Source organism: Rhamphochromis longiceps, linkage group LG17 (genome assembly GCF_057381845.1).
Source record: "Rhamphochromis longiceps isolate RC_006_pf linkage group LG17, R_longiceps_female_GT1.1, whole genome shotgun sequence".
Lineage (NCBI taxonomy): Eukaryota > Metazoa > Chordata > Actinopteri > Cichliformes > Cichlidae > Rhamphochromis > Rhamphochromis longiceps.
This window is the reverse complement of record NC_140573.1, coordinates 8,037,837-8,057,929: the sequence shown is the minus strand read 5'-3', so window position 1 is coordinate 8,057,929 and position 20,093 is coordinate 8,037,837. Positions and strand designations below refer to the sequence as shown.

General features: G+C 43.0%; 1 protein-coding gene and 1 long non-coding RNA gene across 8 annotated transcripts; one reads left to right on the top strand and one right to left on the bottom strand.

The window, feature by feature from the left end:
- Positions 1-3,569: 3,569 nt before the first annotated feature.
- Positions 3,570-12,765, top strand: LOC146649251 (uncharacterized). 7 transcript variants are annotated; one of them, XR_014908090.1, is made up of 6 exons: positions 3,571-5,523; positions 5,589-5,804; positions 8,347-8,487; positions 11,074-11,268; positions 11,712-11,756; positions 12,018-12,765. It is a non-coding gene; the product is annotated as an uncharacterized LOC146649251 (long non-coding RNA). The 7 variants fall into 7 exon arrangements; XR_014908089.1 differs by having other exon boundaries at positions 11,939-12,765; XR_014908093.1 differs by lacking the exons at positions 11,074-11,268; positions 11,712-11,756; positions 12,018-12,765 and having other exon boundaries at positions 3,570-4,357; positions 5,363-5,523; positions 8,347-8,733.
- A 4,679-nt stretch (positions 12,766-17,444) lies between these two features.
- Positions 17,445-19,847, bottom strand: LOC146649250 (zinc finger MYM-type protein 1-like). Its single transcript, XM_085385997.1, has one exon. The coding sequence runs from the start codon at positions 19,845-19,847 to the stop codon at positions 17,445-17,447; it is 2,403 nt and encodes an 800-aa protein (XP_085242123.1).
- Between the last annotated feature and the right edge of the window lie 246 nt (positions 19,848-20,093).

Here is a 20,093-nt window from a genome sequence, read left to right as displayed (position 1 = left end):
AGGCACAGCTCCCCGTCCCCCGGTGACCCTGCTAGGTCCACCTTCTTAGGGAAACCCTCTGCAGAGGAGCCGACAGAGCCAGGAACTTGTGAGTTGTGTGTGTCCACTCAGGCATCATTCATACTTGTTCTGTAGGCAGTTCCTGTCAGAAGGAGGAGGCACAGCAGGAGCGTCGGGGGGCGGAAGACGGTGCCTCAGTGCCTCTCTCCTTCTGACATTGTTAAAAAAAACCCAACAAATTTATAATTATTTTTATATATTTACATGTAGGTAATGTCCTCAAGTTCTGTATAACCACTTTTTCCTCTCTCTGTGTTTGTTTCTCGTCTGTTGTTGTGTGTGTTTGTGTGTATTTGTCTCTTTCAAACAGGTGCCGGTCCTCACCTCTGCAGTGCTGCCGTCTCCTGTAGCGCTGCATGGTTCTAAGCTAAGTTTCCTTTCCTTTTTCTGTTCTCTTAGTTTTTGTCCTCAGGTTTGAAGTGTCTGTGTTGTGCAGCTGGTCTGGTCTGTCTCTAGACAGTTCAGACTGCACCCGCCAGTAAATGGTGGAGGCTCACAGCGACATACTCAACACACAAGTTTCTGAACTCTGCATGAGGGTTTCTCCGACGAAGTGAGGGCCGTGAGGCACAGCTCCCCGTCCCCCGGTGACCCTGCTAGGTCCACCTTCTTAGGGAAACCCTCTGCAGAGGAGCCGACAGAGCCAGGAACTTGTGAGTTGTGTGTGTCCACTCAGGCATCATTCATACTTGTTCTGTAGGCAGTTCCTGTCAGAAGGAGGAGGCACAGCAGGAGCGTCGGGGGGCGGAAGACGGTGCCTCAGTGCCTCTCTCCTTCTGACATTGTTAAAAAAAAACCAACAAATTTATAATTATTTTTATATATTTACATGTAGGTAATGTCCTCAAGTTCTGTATAACTACTTTTTCCTCTCTCTGTGTTTGTTTCTCGTCTGTTGTTGTGTGTGTTTGTGTGTATTTGTCTCTTTCAAACAGGTGCCGGTCCTCACCTCTGCAGTGCTGCCGTCTCCTGTAGCGCTGCATGGTTCTAAGCTAAGTTTCCTTTCCTTTTTCTGTTCTCTTAGATTTGTCCTCAGGTTTGAAGTGTCTGTGTTGTGCAGCTGGTCTGGTCTGTCTCTAGACAGTTCAGACTGCACCCGCCAGTAAATGGTGGAGGCTCACAAAGACATACTCAACACACAAGTTTCTGAACTCTGCATGAGGGTTTCTCCGACGAAGTGAGGGCCGTGAGGCACAGCTCCCCGTCCCCCGGTGACCCTGCTAGGTCCACCTTCTTAGGGAAACCCTCTGCAGAGGAGCTGACAGAGCCAGGAACTTGTGAGTTGTGTGTGTCCACTCAGGCATCATTCATACTTGTTCTGTAGGCAGTTCCTGTCAGAAGGAGGAGGCACAGCAGGAGCGTCGGGGGGCGGAAGACGGTGCCTCAGTGCCTCTCTCCTTCTGACATTGTTAAAAAAAAACCAACAAATTTATAATTATTTTTATATATTTACATGTAGGTAATGTCCTCAAGTTCTGTATAACCACTTTTTCCTCTCTCTGTGTTTGTTTCTCGTCTGTTGTTGTGTGTGTTTGTGTGTATTTGTCTCTTTCAAACAGGTGCCGGTCCTCACCTCTGCAGTGCTGCCGTCTCCTGTAGCGCTGCATGGTTCTAAGCTAAGTTTCCTTTCCTTTTTCTGTTCTCTTAGATTTGTCCTCAGGTTTGAAGTGTCTGTGTTGTGCAGCTGGTCTGGTCTGTCTCTAGACAGTTCAGACTGCACCCGCCAGTAAATGGTGGAGGCTCACAAAGACATACTCAACACACAAGTTTCTGAACTCTGCATGAGGGTTTCTCCGACGAAGTGAGGGCCGTGAGGCACAGCTCCCCGTCCCCCGGTGACCCTGCTAGGTCCACCTTCTTAGGGAAACCCTCTGCAGAGGAGCTGACAGAGCCAGGAACTTGTGAGTTGTGTGTGTCCACTCAGGCATCATTCATACTTGTTCTGTAGGCAGTTCCTGTCAGAAGGAGGAGGCACAGCAGGAGCGTCGGGGGGCGGAAGACGGTGCCTCAGTGCCTCTCTCCTTCTGACATTGTTAAAAAAAAAACCAACAAATTTATAATTATTTTTATATATTTACATGTAGGTAATGTCCTCAAGTTCTGTATAACCACTTTTTCCTCTCTCTGTGTTTGTTTCTCGTCTGTTGTTGTGTGTGTTTGTGTGTATTTGTCTCTTTCAAACAGGTGCCGGTCCTCACCTCTGCAGTGCTGCCGTCTCCTGTAGCGCTGCATGGTTCTAAGCTAAGTTTCCTTTCCTTTTTCTGTTCTCTTAGTTTTTGTCTTCAGGTTTGAAGTGTCTGTGTTGTGCAGCTGGTCTGGTCTGTCTCTAGACAGTTCAGACTGCACCCACTAGTAAATGGTGGAGGCTCACAGCGACATACTCAACACGCAAGTTTCTGAACTCTGCATGAGGGTTTCTCCGACGAAGTGAGGGCCGTGAGGCACAGCTCCCCGTCCCCCGGTGACCCTGCTAGGTCCACCTTCTTAGGGAAACCCTCTGCAGAGGAGCCGACAGAGCCAGGAACTTGTGAGTTGTGTGTGTCCACTCAGGCATCATTCATACTTGTTCTGTAGGCAGTTCCTGTCAGAAGGAGGAGGCACAGCAGGAGCGTCGGGGGGCGGAAGACGGTGCCTCAGTGCCTCTCTCCTTCTGACATTGTTAAAAAAAAACCAACAAATTTATAATTATTTTTATATATTTACATGTAGGTAATGTCCTCAAGTTCTGTATAACCACTTTTTCCTCTCTCTGTGTTTGTTTCTCGTCTGTTGTTGTGTGTGTTTGTGTGTATTTGTCTCTTTCAAACAGGTGCCGGTCCTCACCTCTGCAGTGCTGCCGTCTCCTGTAGCGCTGCATGGTTCTAAGCTAAGTTTCCTTTCCTTTTTCTGTTCTCTTAGTTTTTGTCCTCAGGTTTGAAGTGTCTGTGTTGTGCAGCTGGTCTGGTCTGTCTCTAGACAGTTCAGACTGCACCCGCCAGTAAATGGTGGAGGCTCACAAAGACATACTCAACACACAAGTTTCTGAACTCTGCATGAGGGTTTCTCCGACGAAGTGAGGGCCGTGAGGCACAGCTCCCCGTCCCCCGGTGACCCTGCTAGGTCCACCTTCTTAGGGAAACCCTCTGCAGAGGAGCTGACAGAGCCAGGAACTTGTGAGTTGTGTGTGTCCACTCAGGCATCATTCATACTTGTTCTGTAGGCAGTTCCTGTCAGAAGGAGGAGGCACAGCAGGAGCGTCAGGGGGCGGAAGACGGTGCCTCAGTGCCTCTCTCCTTCTGACATTGTTAAAAAAAAACCAACAAATTTATAATTATTTTTATATATTTACATGTAGGTAATGTCCTCAAGTTCTGTATAACCACTTTTTCCTCTCTCTGTGTTTGTTTCTCGTCTGTTGTTGTGTGTGTTTGTGTGTATTTGTCTCTTTCAAACAGGTGCCGGTCCTCACCTCTGCAGTGCTGCCGTCTCCTGTAGCGCTGCATGGTTCTAAGCTAAGTTTCCTTTCCTTTTTCTGTTCTCTTTAGTTTTTGTCTTCAGGTTTGAAGTGTCTGTGTTGTGCAGCTGGTCTGGTCTGTCTCTAGACAGTTCAGACTGCACCCGCCAGTAAATGGTGGAGGCTCACAGCGACATACTCAACACACAAGTTTCTGAACTCTGCATGAGGGTTTCTCCGACGAAGTGAGGGCCGTGAGGCACAGCTCCCCATCCCCCGGTGACCCTGCTAGGTCCAATCTGGGTCCAAAACTCCTTGGGCTTCAGCTCCCAAAGTCGGATGAACACTGAGAGTTAAAAACGGTCTAAATTCTTTCATCTTTAATAAAATCATCAACCTTGCTGCTTTACCAGGTGTAACAATTAAGTTTAACATCCATGCATCAATGAAAACAGAATTTATTAAATTTAACGGAGTTACAAGTTAACAGGAAGTTAGCTTGCTAGTTTCCACCTAAACATTTCATACCATGTTCTGACTGAGAGATTTTTTAAACTAATTAAAACGTACAGCTCTGCTACCACTTCCAACATAAATGAAGACAGAAAAGTAAACAGCAGTGGCGTTTGCAGGGTTACTGAAGTTGGACTACCTGGTATATAAATGCAATGGCATAGCGATGACCTCTGCTCCTGTTTTGGGTTTTTATATTTTGCTTTATTCGTCTTGTGATTTGTATTTAAACAGTCGTTTTTGGTCATCTTGTTTCTTCAATTTCTGCATTAATACTTCAGTTCCCATTTTATGGCTTCCTCTTAATTTGGCTTTTGTTACTTTTCCAATCAGCGTAAATGAGGAGGAATGGTGAGTCCTTGCACTGCTTTGCTTGTTTTCATTTGACTGAACTAACTTCATTAGAGTTATTTGATATTGTATTTTGCACTATCCTACTGTATATTACTGTAATAGTAGTATTCTTATTGTATATATGGTATATCTTATTCCTCTGTTCCTCTGTCTCTCTTGCTGCATTGAGTATGTGTATGACTAAAGAATTTCCCTCGGGATAAATAAAGTTCTTCTTATCTTATCCTTAAGATTTGTACAACAAAGTATTTTCAGTTTTAAGCTGGAAGAATGGGGTTTTGCACAGCTTATCATGTTAATGCAAGGAAAAAAGGGCACGTAGCGCATCGGTGATGTGTTCACTAATATAGAACTAAAATGTGTGTTACCTTAAAATGAGCAAATCCTTTGTCACAAAGTTGTATATGAATACTGCTCATTGTATAAATTCAGTCATTTTAAAGTCTATCAAAAACAAGTCAAATCCTGACAATATTAATGAGACGTTTCTAAAATTCTTCTACACAGATGGTCTGAATTTGTGAAGCGAGTGGTATCGCTCTCCGTCCCCGGCAGTCGGCTCCTCCTTGTTTTTTCTAAGCCACGATTAGGCTCGTTGAGAGCAGGCATGTGCATGCAGACAGTGTTTGTTTTTACATCTGGTGGGTAACGTCCCTCCCTATATTTTTGGAACAGTACCTCTGAAGCTTGATTTAGATTTCTGCAGGAAATTTACGTTCTAACTTCAGATGTAACACCTCTTAACACTAAACCGGTCCATTCCACACTGTTGTTTCCAGTTACAGCGTATATTTCCTGCTGAAGCATATTTCAGGCATAAGACAGAAACATTACAAAAATATACACCTGCAGGCCACTCTATTGTCTTTATTTGACTAAATGCACTAAATTGCTGCCACAAGCTTTTGAACACATGTACCTAATAAAGTGGCTGGTGAGTGTAAGAGTATCCTCAGTCCCAGCTTGGATAAAGACGTGTCTGTGTGTCTTTGTTCCCTGCAGTAGTGCCCTCTCCAGCTCAGTCATCATCCACATACCCCAGGACACTGTCCGAGCCAAAGAGATCATCGCCCACGTCAACACGCAGAAGACTCAGGTCAGCTATTATGCAGAGGCTATCTCAAGCTGCCAAAGACCAATCGCTCGCCAGTCTGGCTGACAAGGTACTAAAAGTGTTTGACGTTACGTGGGGACGCTTCATATTTCATTCATACCCTCTTCCTTTCAGACCCGTCAGCTGGTGACAGTGTGCGGCTGCAAGCTGCTAGCTTCAGCTATTTAGGCCCTGAACGCAGTACGGGGCGAGTACATCGCAACCAAAGCTTCTCCTTCCGCTGAGTCTGAACAAGTAGTGCTCCGCAATGACCAGGATACGCTGAGAGCAAAGTACAGCAGTCACAACAGCCAGTCGTCACTGCACGTGGACTGGCACGAAGAGGAGTGGGTGAGTTGATCAGCAGTTATTGGCTGTTTTCTGATTCCAGATTTTTTATTTCTTTAGCATGAGAACAGACAAGCTTAGTTTCTTGGCACACATTGTGGATACAGCTTAATATCTTAACTAGACTCTGAACTCTGTTTTTCTTTTCTTGTTGCTTCTTCTTCTTCTTGAGTCATCCCTCTCATGTTGATTTCCAGCTCAGGTCACTCCTTACTTTTAAGAAGTTGGAGGATTCGTGAGCAGATTTTTCCTTCACCATATCAGCCGACTTTATTCTATGAGAAAATACTCTTAAATGACTCTTCTTTAAAAAGTGTTCAGTGTTTTATGTCTGGTCCGTGTGTCATCTTTGTCTTTACAATGTTGCAGCAATACTGTAGTAATGATATGATATGATATACCTTTATTAGTCCCACAAGGGGAAATTTAAATGTTGGTTTAGTGTAAGCTCAGCTTTTTAACTAATGTAAGAAGTGTTATGACTAGGGTTGCCAACTCCCTGAAAAATAAATAAGGGACACCTCGTGGCCAGGGCCGGGCGACCCAGTTGTCTTCACCCTTCCCAGTGTGGTGAATTTTCTAGCTCTTTTTTTGTGTGTGAAATTATTTTTTTAACCATTTGACTTGAAGTTGATTTAAGTAGATGCATATTCTATTCTTTGTGATATGAACACATGTGAAACAAATGATCATTTAGCCATTTATTTTTAGCTCAAAATGACAACATTAACACAGTAAAACAGGTCTCTTTCTTAAACAGAAGCCTGTCATGCTTAACTTTTGAGAATATAAGTAAATCTTTCTTTAAAAGCACTCTGTCCTGCTTAACTTAAAATAATAGAAAACAATAGAAAGAAAAATATTCTTGTAACAGTGCACATTTAGTGCATTTAGTACAATTGGCTTCAGTTGAGGTATTATTTCAGCTTTTCTAATGCTAATCAGCTGCTCCTGTTTGTAAACCCGCTTGTTCCCATGATTACGCATCATAACTCATCATCATTATTCATCTATGTATTACTTTTATGTATTAGTCATCAATTTGTTGTAATCATCTATCCTTGCAGTTGTTTATTACACAAAATAAATTATATTATCACACTTCTGGCCACATAGCGCTAATATTCACTGCACATGCCCATATAAACTTTTTCCAGCCAGGTGTTTTCCTTTTCCCATTCTTCCCTTTCTCTGAGGGGAACAAACATTGCTGCTCTAATGCTGGGCTCACACTGTGCGATTTTTGGCCCATTTTGAGCCGATTTTTGAGTGATCGGACCGATTTTGGCCTTCATCGTGCGTCGCTGCTCAATCACAGCTGCCTGATCAATGTTTTTCATTAGCAATTTAGCAAAGTTGATGGTAGTGGTGTGTCTGTGTGAGTGAAAGACAGAGAGAGCGAGCGACAGATTTTCTGTTATAACCTTCATGTTATGGAGGCACAGTGTGAGCACTCAGGTCGCATCAGAGCATCGGGCGGTATAGTGTGAGACCTGCATCGTGACCTACCAACTTCTAACCCCTGCGAGTCAATCGTGCAGTTTGAGCAGGAGCTGAATAACGTGACTGAAAAAAATCGCACAGTGTCTGCCCAGCATTAGGTGTACTGTCATCCGAGACTTGCACCGCAGAGTCGGCGTTTGTTTCCCTGTTGGCCATGCTTCTTGTTGTGGTCATCTGTTGTCTTCCGGTATTTTCTCCGCAAGCGACCTTTCCTCGACCAATGAGATGAGCGGTAATCTGAATTGTCATACTCGAATTGTCATAAGTGTGCTGTCAGCTCATTGGTCACAAAGCAGGAGAGGGGCTGGGAATTATGTTTTCAAACAAAGTGTTAATTCCATAAACATTTATAGACTACTTTTGATTCTCACTGTATTACGGGACAAAGTGCGTCCCTTATTAGCTCAATACGGGACGTGTACTTTTGTTTCGAAATACGGGACGATTCCGTATTTTAAGGGACGGTTGGCAACCCTAGTTATGACTGACTCGTTTTTAATACCTAAATCTGGCCTCAGTGCACAAACCTAAATGAATCGGTACATATGAAAGCGCCCAAGTCACAAGCTGTGTTCAAGGACATGGATAAAACAAAAAGGTTCAAATTTGTGCACAAAAACCCCACAAATCAGTGTCACTGTTTTAAAATCTGCTGCGAGACCGCTCTAAATGTCAGCTTTTTCTTTACGTAAAGACTGGGGTCTGTAACATATCAGCTCGTTTCTTATTTATTAAAGAACATGCCTGACACCAGGCTTTTGAGTTAACGGCTCCATTAGATCTCTGCAAGTATTTTTAAGTATTTTTAGGTTCTTTCCAGCAGGATTTGTGGCTAGTTCTGGAGCTTGACCCTAAAAGATTTCAGTGTGTCGGTGCTTCTGCTTTCCCTGTTGTCCTTCTGTTCCGTCTTTTTTTCTGTTTCTGTCAAATTTAAAAACAACTGCACTCTGAAATACACACTCTTTGCAAGATGTTGTCTAAACTAGTGGTTGGAAGGCATATTTGTGTTTGGTCTCTGATGGTTTATTTACACTTTTTGCAGGCCACGCCCACGGACTACAGAGCCACGATGAGCAACAAAGCCAAGAAGTCTATGGACTTCCTGCTGATGCAGGACACCGCCCCGACGATAGCCACGGACGTGTCACTGCAGTACCGCCTCGACATCGTCTTCTGCCAAACGGTCACCTACACATATTTTAATTATTGAATGTCTGAGCTGATGCGTTTATCCTGCAGTGACTCAGAGTGAAGGAGAAGGCCAAGAAGAAGTGTAAATATCATAAAAGCAAGGAGTTCAGAGCTCTACGACTTAGTGTCTTTATGGTATTTATGTGTGTAATGGAGACCAGGGGTTCCATTACCCTTACTTGTATTTTTATTAATTGACTGACTGATTTGTATTTAAAAACCATAATGAAGAAAAACACACACTGGTTGATTGTGATCTTTATTAGGTTTTTTGGGTTGTTATTTAAGTGACTCGTGAAAGGTGAAGAGACAGGGGGACTGGCCATCCTACCTGTGTCAGGAAAAGAACCCGTGTTAGAGCTGTTCACATTTAATCATTTGTCTGTAACCTAAATTAGTTGTATATGTAAAAAGAGAAGTGTTAACAGTACTCACTTTGTAAAGAGTAAAAGCAGCTCAATCACCTGCTTATGAGCTCCTGGAGCAAACCAATGTGCCAGGCTAGGGGAGTGTGTGTTGGAGTGATTTTGTTAAAAGTTGTCATTATTGTGCTTGGACCTTGTCTTGAACTGTATGTTCAGATATTTTTCTGTTCCTCCCCCACATGTAGGATGTTGGGGATGTTACTAGCTATAGTTTTCAACTGCAGGCACAATCTATGTAAGATTCTGGTTTCCTTATCTGGTAAGGAATGTTCACTTCCTGCCCTTTACAGTATGGGCTCACCATGTAAATGGTGGACTGTTAAAGAGGTTAAGCCATATACGAGGTTGAGGGGAGATGCCCTTTTATGACTAGAGATGCGGTTAAAACGTTTGTAACCAGGAAGTCACGTATACAGACACACACACACACACACACACACACACACACACACACACAGTGCCTTAGCTTTTACCACACAACATATGGGGTTTACAATGGGCGGTTGTGTAACTGTTTTCATTCAATAAAAGGCTGGAGTTGGAGTTGTCTGAGTTTGGGTGTAGAGCTTGCAACTCTGAGAATCTGACCAGGCTTCCCCTGCACAAGTAAAAACCAATCGAACTCTGATTGTCTTACTTTGTTCTGAGTCAGCGAGGGCTGAAACCTAACTGTGTGGTTAAGGTGTTTTAATGCAGCGGTCCCCAACCGCCGGGCCACGGACCGTCGTTTGGTCGAGAGATGAGGCTCGGGTGTGAAATGTATGGTTTTCAGAGTTTTTATCGTTATTTTGTTATCGTTTTTATCGTTAACTCTGTTTTCCTGGGTCTTTCACGTGTGTTATGAATAAATCTTCTTTTTTTCCGGTACCGGTACTAGTTTTATTTTGTTGTATTTATCTGTGACACCTTAAAGGCCGGTCCATGAAAATATTGTCGGGCATAAACCGGTCCGTGGCGCAAAAAAGGTTGGGGACCGCTGTTTTAATGTATATAGAAGAGACTGAAGTTTATATGTTATGGAATTATTTATAGGACTTGTTCCAAATCTTCATATGTCTATGATGTGCTATATCGTAGTGGTTTTCTTATGGGGAGGGTTTTGTTTTCCTTTGGTTTGCTGACCCCCAGACTTGGTCTATTCCAGATGCTCACCTGAATCAGGTAGAGTATAACAGGAAGCCATTTGCTTTTCAGAAGGGTTGGATTCTTTGCTGTATCACCATGTGTTCTCATTAATAAAGTACATTTTACTCCAGTCTCGTGCTATTTTAGTGGAAGTGACCCATGACCGTCGGCCAAAACTGACAATATGACTATTAAAAGTCTGAGTAATACTGTAATTTTCTGCTGCTCATTCCTGTGCAACATCCCATTTGGCCTCCCGTCATATTTCTTTTCAAGATTTTCTTATTTAATCACTAGTGTACATATATTTATATTTATAGATACATATATATTTAGTCATCTTTTCTCTTTTACCACGTCTCTCTAATATTTTGCTCTTTACTATTTTTCTATTTTTTATTTTATTATATTTTATTATATTTCTACTGTACCATGCTGCTGAGTGACTGCTGCTCGTCAAACACATTTCATTGCAATGTTGACCCTGTGCTAACTTGCATATGACAAATAAAACTGAAAACAGTAAAGGCAAAGGGAACACATCAAGTAAGGATTTCACACTCCCACTCACAACGGCACTTTCAAAGCATAAAGCCAAATATTTCAAAATTTCATTTTGAGGCATTTTAAAAATGAATGTGTTTGAGTTTCATTGCTCCAAAGCAATGTTTTCATATAAGCAAGACAACAACCAGTTTGCAACCATGTAAGTACAGTCCTCTATTGTAAACAGACGTGTTGGCAATCTGTCTGCGTTTATAAATTAGACAACAGTTATTTGCAGATCTTCATCAATCTGCCTGAGAGTGATTGCAGTCGGTCTGAGTTGGACTGCAACTGTTTTGAGTCAGGTTGCCTCCAAGGAGGCAGTTTATTATTTTCCTTTCCTAGTTGGAGAGATGGCTGTTGTTTTGTTTTTACTGTAGTGTGCTGGGCCATTAATGGCTCAGGGGCTGCAGCGTATCCGCGCCAACACCTAAGGCCAACGTGGAAAAACCCTGGATTAACGGAGATGTTCGCGCTTACAGGGAGGAGGTCAGCGCCCTGACCCACTGGTGTCAAGACAACCATCTCACCCTCAACGTCGCAAAGACAAAGGAGTTGATAGTGGACTTCCGGAGGTGCAGAGAAGTACACACCCCCATCACCATCAACGGCGCTGCTGTGGAGAGAGTGAGCAGCTTCCGGTTCCTTGGCGTACACCTGGCTGAGGATCTTACGTGGTCAGTACACACAAACAAAACAGTGAAGAAGGCGCAGCAGCGCCTCTTCTTTCTCAGGAGACTGAAAAGATTCGGCATGAGCCCCCGCATCCTCAGGACCTTCTATCGCTGTGCCAAGACAAGTCAATAAAAAACAAGTAATAACTATAATATTAAACTACAATAGAGAGAAAATCCAGTAAATATAATTATATTATGTAAAAAAATATACAAATATTTACCTCTAATTTAAAAAGACATTACAAGGGTACTAGTTTCATTTTAATCTAAACATAATCTAAATTGACACTAAATCAGTTTAAATATTACAGCTGAAGGTGATTTTAATAAATGTACTGCTGCTTGACTTTGTTTTACTACTGCAGTATAATTTATCATGTACAAAAGCTCCAAATGTTGTTTCTCTGACTTAATGTTCTGATGACGTTTGTGTTATTTTGCAGGAAATAGTCAGGACCCAGATGAACCTGTGCTGGAATTCAGTGTGGGTGAGTAATATGAGCATTTATGAAGGCTGTCCATGACCCGTAATTAAATTTAGCGTCATTAGTCTTATTTTGTCTCTCAGTGCAGGTATGTAATGTGACAAAACCTCTAATGATCTGATATGTTTGGGATGGATGGGCTGTGAATTATATAGTGAATTGTCTTATTTTGTCGCTCTGTGCAGGCTAGGGCCTATTATATGCTGTAGCCTGAAGGCAGCTGAGTTGCAGAGGATGGAGTGATCACTGGCTTTCTACTTACAGGGTGGTGGGTCTCAGAGGACAATTGCTACCCCTGTTGAAGTGAACAACGTGTGGAGTGCAACTGGCTTTGTGGCATAGCTGGCTCTGGCCTTGGACTGTGTGTTTTTACTTTGTACCTAAATGGGACACTGGACTTTTAACTATTATTCATTGTGTTTATAAATAAAATTTTAGAATTTTATTGACTGTCATCTTTTTGCCCACGGCGGAGACGGTTGGTCAGACCTAGAATCTCTTTATGTGTGTGTGTGTGTAACATCAGCAGGGTTTTGCATAAAAGAGTGTGAGCAGGTCAAAAGGTCAATTCATTTATTGTAGTTTTATGGCAGCACCTTCTAGTGGCCTTGAAGCAAACAGTCTCCTAACTAAGCCATGGCATCTCCGGTCTCTCCTACTTTTGTGTGCTGTGCTGGAGGAGCAGCATTGGATCTAGTGATACTGAGTAAGCTGATTAGGACCGGCCTGGAGAAATGTGGTTTGCATGAAGTATCAGGAGAAAAACAACCTTGTATTGTAAAATAATAATACACGAATAATAAATACTTTTCATGACATTCAGATTTCTGGACTCACGAGTTCATAGAACATTAATGTTACGAAACATTGAGATAAGTCTTAAAACTACATTGTATACTTATTATTTATTTACTTTAATCAGATTTGACTGGTATTTTTAAACATTAAGTTTTTGTTCCTTCAACTATTGTATTTAAGCTTATGACTCACTCACAGTATGTTTATATAACTGTCTAAAAAACAGTGAGGATGTGGCCGCAGTGGCTGAGAAGCAAGAAGTTTGCTTTTTCTTTTTTTTCTTTTTCTTTTTAAATTGGGAAGCATAAATGAACATACCAGAAAACCCTGCACGAAGGAGCCATATTTGTTTTTTGTGTGTGCATAAGAGATAAGATAAGATAAGATAAGATAGAACTTTATTAATCCCTCGGGTGGGTTCCTCTGGGAAATTCGACTTCCAAAAAGCACAGCAACGACCGAAGTTACAGTTACAGAATTGTTATATATATATATATATATATATATATACACACACACACACACACACACACACACACACACACACACATATAAATACAGAGACAAATATAAATAAAATATACAAAGGGGATAAATAGAATAAATAGGAATAAAAAATAAAAATACAAGTGAATTGCACATTTCAAGTATTGAGTCTATTGCACTGTTGACTATTTACAAAAAGTATTGCACAAGGTATTGTACAGTGAGGTGAAGAGGCACTACAGCTTAGTTGTTCCCCCCTCCTTTGTCCTCCTGTTTCCCCTCCCTCTCCCCTCCAGAGAGGAGTTAAACAGTTTGATGGCGTGTGGGACAAAGGAGTTTTTAAGTCTGTTAGTTCTTGTCTTGGGGAGAAGCAACCTGTCACTGAACAGACTCTTCTGGTTGTTAATGGCCGTGTGCAGAGGATGCCTGGCATTGTTCATAATGTCCATCAGTTTCTTTAATGTCCTTTTCTCTGCCACTGTCACCAGAGTGTCCAGCTTCATGCCGACCACAGAGCCAGCCTTCCTGATCAGTTTCTCCAGCCTGGATGAGTCCCTCTTTGCTGTGCTGCTCCCCCAGCACACCACAGCATAGAAAAGTACTCCAGCAACCACCGACTGGTAAAACATCCTCAGGAGCTTCCTGCAGATGTTAAAAGACCTCAGCCTCCTGAGGAAGTACAGTCGGCTTTGGGCTTTTTTATACAGGTGCTCTGTGTTGCATGACCAGTCCAGTTTATTGTCCACCCACAGCCCGAGGTACTTGTACTTGTTGACCACCTCCACCTCCTCCCCCTCTATCTGAACCGGCAGTGGACCTTCTCTGGACCTCCCGAAGTCCACAACCAGTTCCTTAGTCTTTGAGGTGTTGAGTTGCAGGTGGTTTGTGTGACTCCATGCGACAAAGTTCCTCACCAGACTTCTGTACTCCTCTTCCTGATCATCCCAGATACACCCCATGATGGCCGTGTCATCTGCAAACTTCTGAATATGGCATAATTCAGAGTTGTAGCAGAAGTCAGAGGTGTACAGGGTGAAGAGAAGAGGGGACAGCACAGTTCCCTGTGGTGCTCCTGTGCTGCTGACCACAGTGTCAGACGTGATGTCCTTCAGCCTGACGTACTGTGGTCTGTCGGTGAGGTAGTCGGAGATCCAAGCCACCAGGCAGGGGTCCACCTCCATCCTGTTCAGTTTTTCCTGAAGCATACAGGGCCGGATGGTATTAAAGGCACTGGAAAAGTCAAGAAACAGTATCCTGACCGTGCCTTTTCCCCCATCCAGGTGTGAGTGGGCTCTGTGTAGGAGGTACAGGATGGCATCCTCCACTCCGACACCCGCCTTGTATGCAAACTGTAGTGGGTCCTGGGCATGTTGTACCTGTGGTCGGAGGAAGTTGAGGAAGAGCCGCTCTAGAGTCTTCATAAGATGTGACGTCAGTGCCACCGGTCGGAAGTCATTCAGCTCATTGGGCCGGTTCTTTTTGGGGACCGGGACGATGCAGGATGTCTTCCATAGGGCGGGCACTCTCCCCAGTCGCAGACTGAGGTTGAAGACTCGTTGTAGCGGCTCCCCAAGTTCAGCAGCACACGCCTTTAGCATCCTAGGACACACCTTGTCTGGGCCTGCTGCCTTTCTGGGGCGAAGCTTCCTCAGTTGCCTCCTGACCTGATCCACTGTGACACTGGGAGATGTTTGGGAGGAGGGGAGGGGGGGAGATGTCTTGCTGCTGAGAGAGGGATTGGAGATAAAGATGAAGCTTTAGTATTATTACACATATGATAATGGTGTTAGCATGCAACACACAAACTCAAGTGGTGTTGCCAAGATAGTTGCTGACTGGCAAGAAACTTCTAGAAGAAATCTGGTGACAGTCCAAAGCACAAATGAACATGTTTAATACTCGTGCAAGACCCTGCGGGAAGGTGCCAGATTGCTGTATTTTGTGTGAATCAGGAAAAGTGCACGGTGATGACTAAAGCTTATAAAACATCTCTCTCCTTATGTGTGCATATATGAGAAAGAAAATTCTGCCAAAGCAACTTTAGCTTCTTGCAAGCATCAGTACACAAAGGATGCTAACACAAAGCTAGCCAAGAACCAAGAGTGATTTTAAAGTTGAACGTATGCCGACCCCAGCAGCCAAAGGGAGCTCAGGGGAGAGCTTCTTGGGGTCCAGTGATGTGTCCTGAAGAGACGACATGAGCTCTCCCTCCTGTAGGCCCACCCCAGCAGTAGGTGCTGTCTGTCTCATTCCGAGTTAACTGCTACTCCTCTACATCTAAACGAGCCAGTTGAGGAGGTTCAGGCATCTGACAAGGGTGCCTCTTGAGCGCCTCCTGGGTGAGATGTTCCAGGCATGTCCCACCAGGACAGACAGGACACACCCAGGACATGTTGGGGAGATCACAGCACTCAGCAGAGAATGCCTCAGTGTCCCCCAAATAATGGAGGAGCTGGCTCGGGAGAGTAAGGTCTGGGTCTTCTCTGCTTATGCTACTGCCACCGAAACTAGACACCAGGTAAGCTCAGAAAAATGAACAACCTGTTTAAATAAAGGTTAATTTAAAAAAAATGTTTGTCATTAGCTAGTCTGTGTACATGTACTTCTTCTCCAGTGTTGAAAATGTTAAACTCACAACCTGCACATTTTCTGGTTGCATCATCAAATAAATACCCCCAAAAGTAGTCTGAGTACTTTTACACTGGTTTTATGCTGCGATATTTTCAAAGTCTTTCACTGAACACATTCAGTCACACATTGTTCATAATTTATTGGAAGTTTATTGTTTAATGTCCTGTCTAAATAACTTCAGTCACCATTTGTATTCATTAATGAATAACTGACTTCTAATATTAAAAGAAATAGAAACTGTTGTGCTGTTGTTCACGTAGAAGGGCCTGCTTCTGGATGTCCAGACTTTGTGCGTCAGTGGGAAGGTCAGGGTACAGGGTTCGAACCTCCTCATGAGATGTCGTATCTGCTGGATAAAAGCAAGCTACATCACATCAGGGATTGTCCTAGAGCTGCCCTACAGTAACAATCAACTGACTAATATATGAAATACTTGCAGTAGCACAATAATAAACACAAAGCAAAAAAATGTTTAGTGAAGATAAAAAAAACCCATCAAAGTTTTAGTTTGGATAAAGGGAGACAGAGCACCAATCTAAACAAGTCTAAACCATCTACAAAGTGATTGTAGGAGGAAACAACCTTGACTTCCTTTACATAGCTTAGTACTGAGAATAAAAGAAAAGCATGATTAGAATTATTTGTGCTTCTTCTTCTTTCGGCTGCTCCCTTTAGAGGTCGCTACAGTGGATCATCCGCCTCCATCTCTCTATTTCTAGCATCCTCCTCAGTCACACCAACCCCCTGCATGTCCACCTTCACTACATCCACAAATCCAGCACCACAGTTACTCTCTTCGCACCTTATCATAGCCTTCACTCCTACCCTCTCTATGCCTCCCGTCTCCATCCTCTTCAGAGTTGCCTCGCTTCCTTCTCTAATTCAATTTTCATCCAAAGTACTCCTTCTCTCTTCTCAACACACATTCTTCACATTAGCACATTTCCATCTCTATACTTGGTTACTCTCTTCCAGGACAATTTATGTGCCTTGCCATTCATTAAAAATCATTTTCTCCTTAGTGTCCAGCCTCACATACAACTCACTACAAGCCTTTTCCTGTGCCAGTGACACCTCTCTCTTTGCTGTGCACCTAGCCTTTTAGTACTCCTTCCTTCAGCTCCCTGACTATCCCACTCTTTCTTTGCCAGTCTCTTCCTTGAATACATTCCTGAATCTGTTATTATTTGTGCAATGAAAATTAAGTCAAGAAAGATTTTGCTTTTACAGTCTCACTGCAGGTTGATACATTATAAGCACGCCTGTGGTTCACATAAGCATTAAAAGCTTGTATTACTCCCTGATGTTTTGCCTGTTAGCATGTGCAGCAGCTGGAGAAGGACTCCTAGCTGAAGACAGGACAGCTTCTCGATGTGCAGATTGGTCGTCTTCTACGCAGAAGCAAAGGAGAAAAACCCCAAATTAAACAGAACAACTACTTCTAATTACAAACAGACGTCTCTCTAAAACCGTGGCAGCAGTTCACCATGTCAAATGCTTTCTTGTCGTGCACAGTGACTATAACAATTAGCAGTGGCGTGCACAGACATTTTGGGGGGCAAGTGCTCCAGGGGGAAAAAAGGGCACTTTTTGCATATGTGGAAAACCTTTTCTTTTTATAATAAAAAAAATCGCACAGGTTAAATGCAATTTGACTTTTATTTCAAAACATTCTCTAAAAATCAAAAATCACACCACAAAAAGATAAAATCTGTATCCAACTCTAAACTATATACATACATATTCTCAAGTGTCCATTAAATGGAGTGTACTGCTCTAAAGAAGCATCCTTCTTGGTGCCATGTCTTTGTAGATGTTGATGACCTCGTTGTAATTGATCTCCACATCTTTCTCAATGGCCAACAAGAGGAGATCAGACAACCTTTCTTCTCCACACAAACTTCTTAGTTTATTTTTGATTATTTTTAGCTTTGAAAAGGATCTTTCAACTGTCGCAGTTGTCACTGGTAGTGTTGCGTAGATCTGAATCATTTTGACAAAGGCAGGAAAGATCAGCTGGCCATTGTTTTCCCTCAGTATCAGAAATATTTCTCTGAGGTCTTTTGAACTAAAGCTGGAGTGGAAGACCTTTAATTCTGTTTTGAGCTGGTCCTCATCTTCTCCATAGAATTCACAGAGGATGTGGACAGCTTCAATGGCTTCTGGGTTTGGTGGGCCTACCCAGTTAGCATGCACAGTTAAGGGCTGGAAGGACTGAATGATTCTGGCCGTTGGGCTTCCAGTATTGTCCCCTTTGAACCTCCTGTTCAGTTCCCCAGTCATGATGTCCAGAAAGGTGAAATATACACCACTCCTGAAATATGCCTCCACTGACTCAAACTGAGCACCTACTTGAGGCACTGTGGTGCTGTGTTGGAAACGCACTGGAACTTTCCGCTTTCTCTCCTGACCAGGCACCACGGTAGGTACTGGAATGTTGAAACTCTCTGCCTTCTCTGATGCACATCTAAATATCTCTCCAAATTTCTCCTCAGACCTCATGGTTTGCAATGTGTGAAGCACACCATCAATTACCTTGTAGGCAGTGGAATGGTCCAACCCTTCTTCCTGCAGAGAATCTGATGCCAAAGCAGTGACTTCGAATACTGGTGTGGTGATTTCCATGCAGAGAATGAACATAAAATTAATGGCATTTCTGTACATCTGAGCATCACCTTGGGCCAGGTTAGGTGGGTCACTGTCACTGATGTCATCAAGGAGCATCAAAATGGCTTTCAAATTTCTCTGAAGTGCCTTCAGTGCTTTTTCCCTGCAAGCCCATCGAGTATCTGACAGCTGCTGGAGCTCCATAACACGTTGTCCAGGAAAGAGAGACTCCTGAAATTTGACCAAGGCAGCATGACGCTTTGGGGAGCCTGAGCAAAAGGCATACAATTTCTCCACCAAGTTGAAAAATGTCACAAAATGCTTGCTGGACTTTGATGCCTCCACTAGTACCAAATTGAGGCAATGGGCTTTGCAGTGCACATAGAGGGCCTTCTCATTGTGTGCACGGATTCTAGCTTGGAGACCTTTATACATGCCACTCATGTTGGCTGCTCCATCATAGCCTTGACCATACATGTTCTTCATCTCTAGGCCATTCTTTTGCAGAAGCAAGAACACTGTATTCTCCAGCTCCTGGCCTGTAGTTGTATCAACATTGCACACTTCGATGAATCTCTCCTTTATTTGCATATGATGAAAATATCGCACAACAAATGACACTTGCTCTTTGTGTGAAACATCAGAGGTTTCATCAAGTAGAATGGAATACATTTCAGCCTCTTTTATTTCACGTTGTATCTCCTTCCTGATGTAAGTTCCTAGTGCTGCAATGATGTCATTTTGACTTCTGTTGGAAAGCAGTGACACCTGGGGCCTTGTCTTGGTGGCTTTAACTGTGGCAATTTTTTCCAAATGCATTTTCAGCACACTATCGTAGCGGGAAAATACATTGACTAATTCACGAAAATTGCCACGGTTATCACTGGACTCACTCTCATCATGACCTCGGAATGCTTGTCCCTGACGTGCAAGATACACTGTTAGGTCAATTAATCTTGTCAGGATTTCTTTGTTTGTCTGCCTCTCTCGCTCTCTAACTTCCACCCCTTTTACGTCTGAAACATCAAATGCAGACTGAAGGGCCTTTTTCTGGAAATTGATCCATCTAACCATGCTTGTCATGTGCATCTCTGCGCTGGAGTGTTGTTTGATTTTTTCAAGAGCAGTACTCCACTTTCTGATGCCATCAGTTGTCCAGGCTGTTCTGCTTTTATAGTTTTCATCCGAGAGGAAAAGCCGACAACTAAAACAATGCATTGAATTAGCAGTGGGTGAGTATTCCAGCCACACATTAGCAGAAAACCACTGTTTCTGGAATGATCTCCCCTCAGTTTTTGGGTAAGGTATATCAGGCTGACATGGGCCCACATTGCAGCACATTGAAACGTATCTGTCATTGCGCTTTATTTTAAATGTATGGATGTGTGTTGGATCTGTTGGGTATTGTAAAGCTGCTAACTTTGACATTATGTGATCGATCTGTTCTTCCTCATTGTGGTCTTCAGAGAGCACTACATCAGTGTCTGTAGGCCTAACTGAACCTGTTGCTGCATTGGTCGCGGCTTCATCTGTTTCTATATCTCCCTCTTCTGCTATGCTGGTAGATGGCATAGAGCTGCTTCCCTGCTGTGACTGACTACAATGGAACAATAATAATAATAATAGTATTATTATTTATCATAATAATAAGCTTAAACAGATAGTTTTAATAATAACCCATACTGCAAGTCTTGTAACATAGAAATAACTTTCGTAGGTACAAAATAATAGTTAGTTTTTAATGAACTTAATCAGCAGGCATTGAGCTAAGTGTGAACAGCTTTTAAGATTTTTCAATAGAATTAACTGCAAGGAGCA

Excerpts from the sequence above, each read along its gene's own strand:
- LOC146649250 (XM_085385997.1), bottom strand. The coding sequence starts at position 19,847 with ATGCCATCTACCAGCATAGCAGAAGAGGGAGATATAGAAACAGATGAA.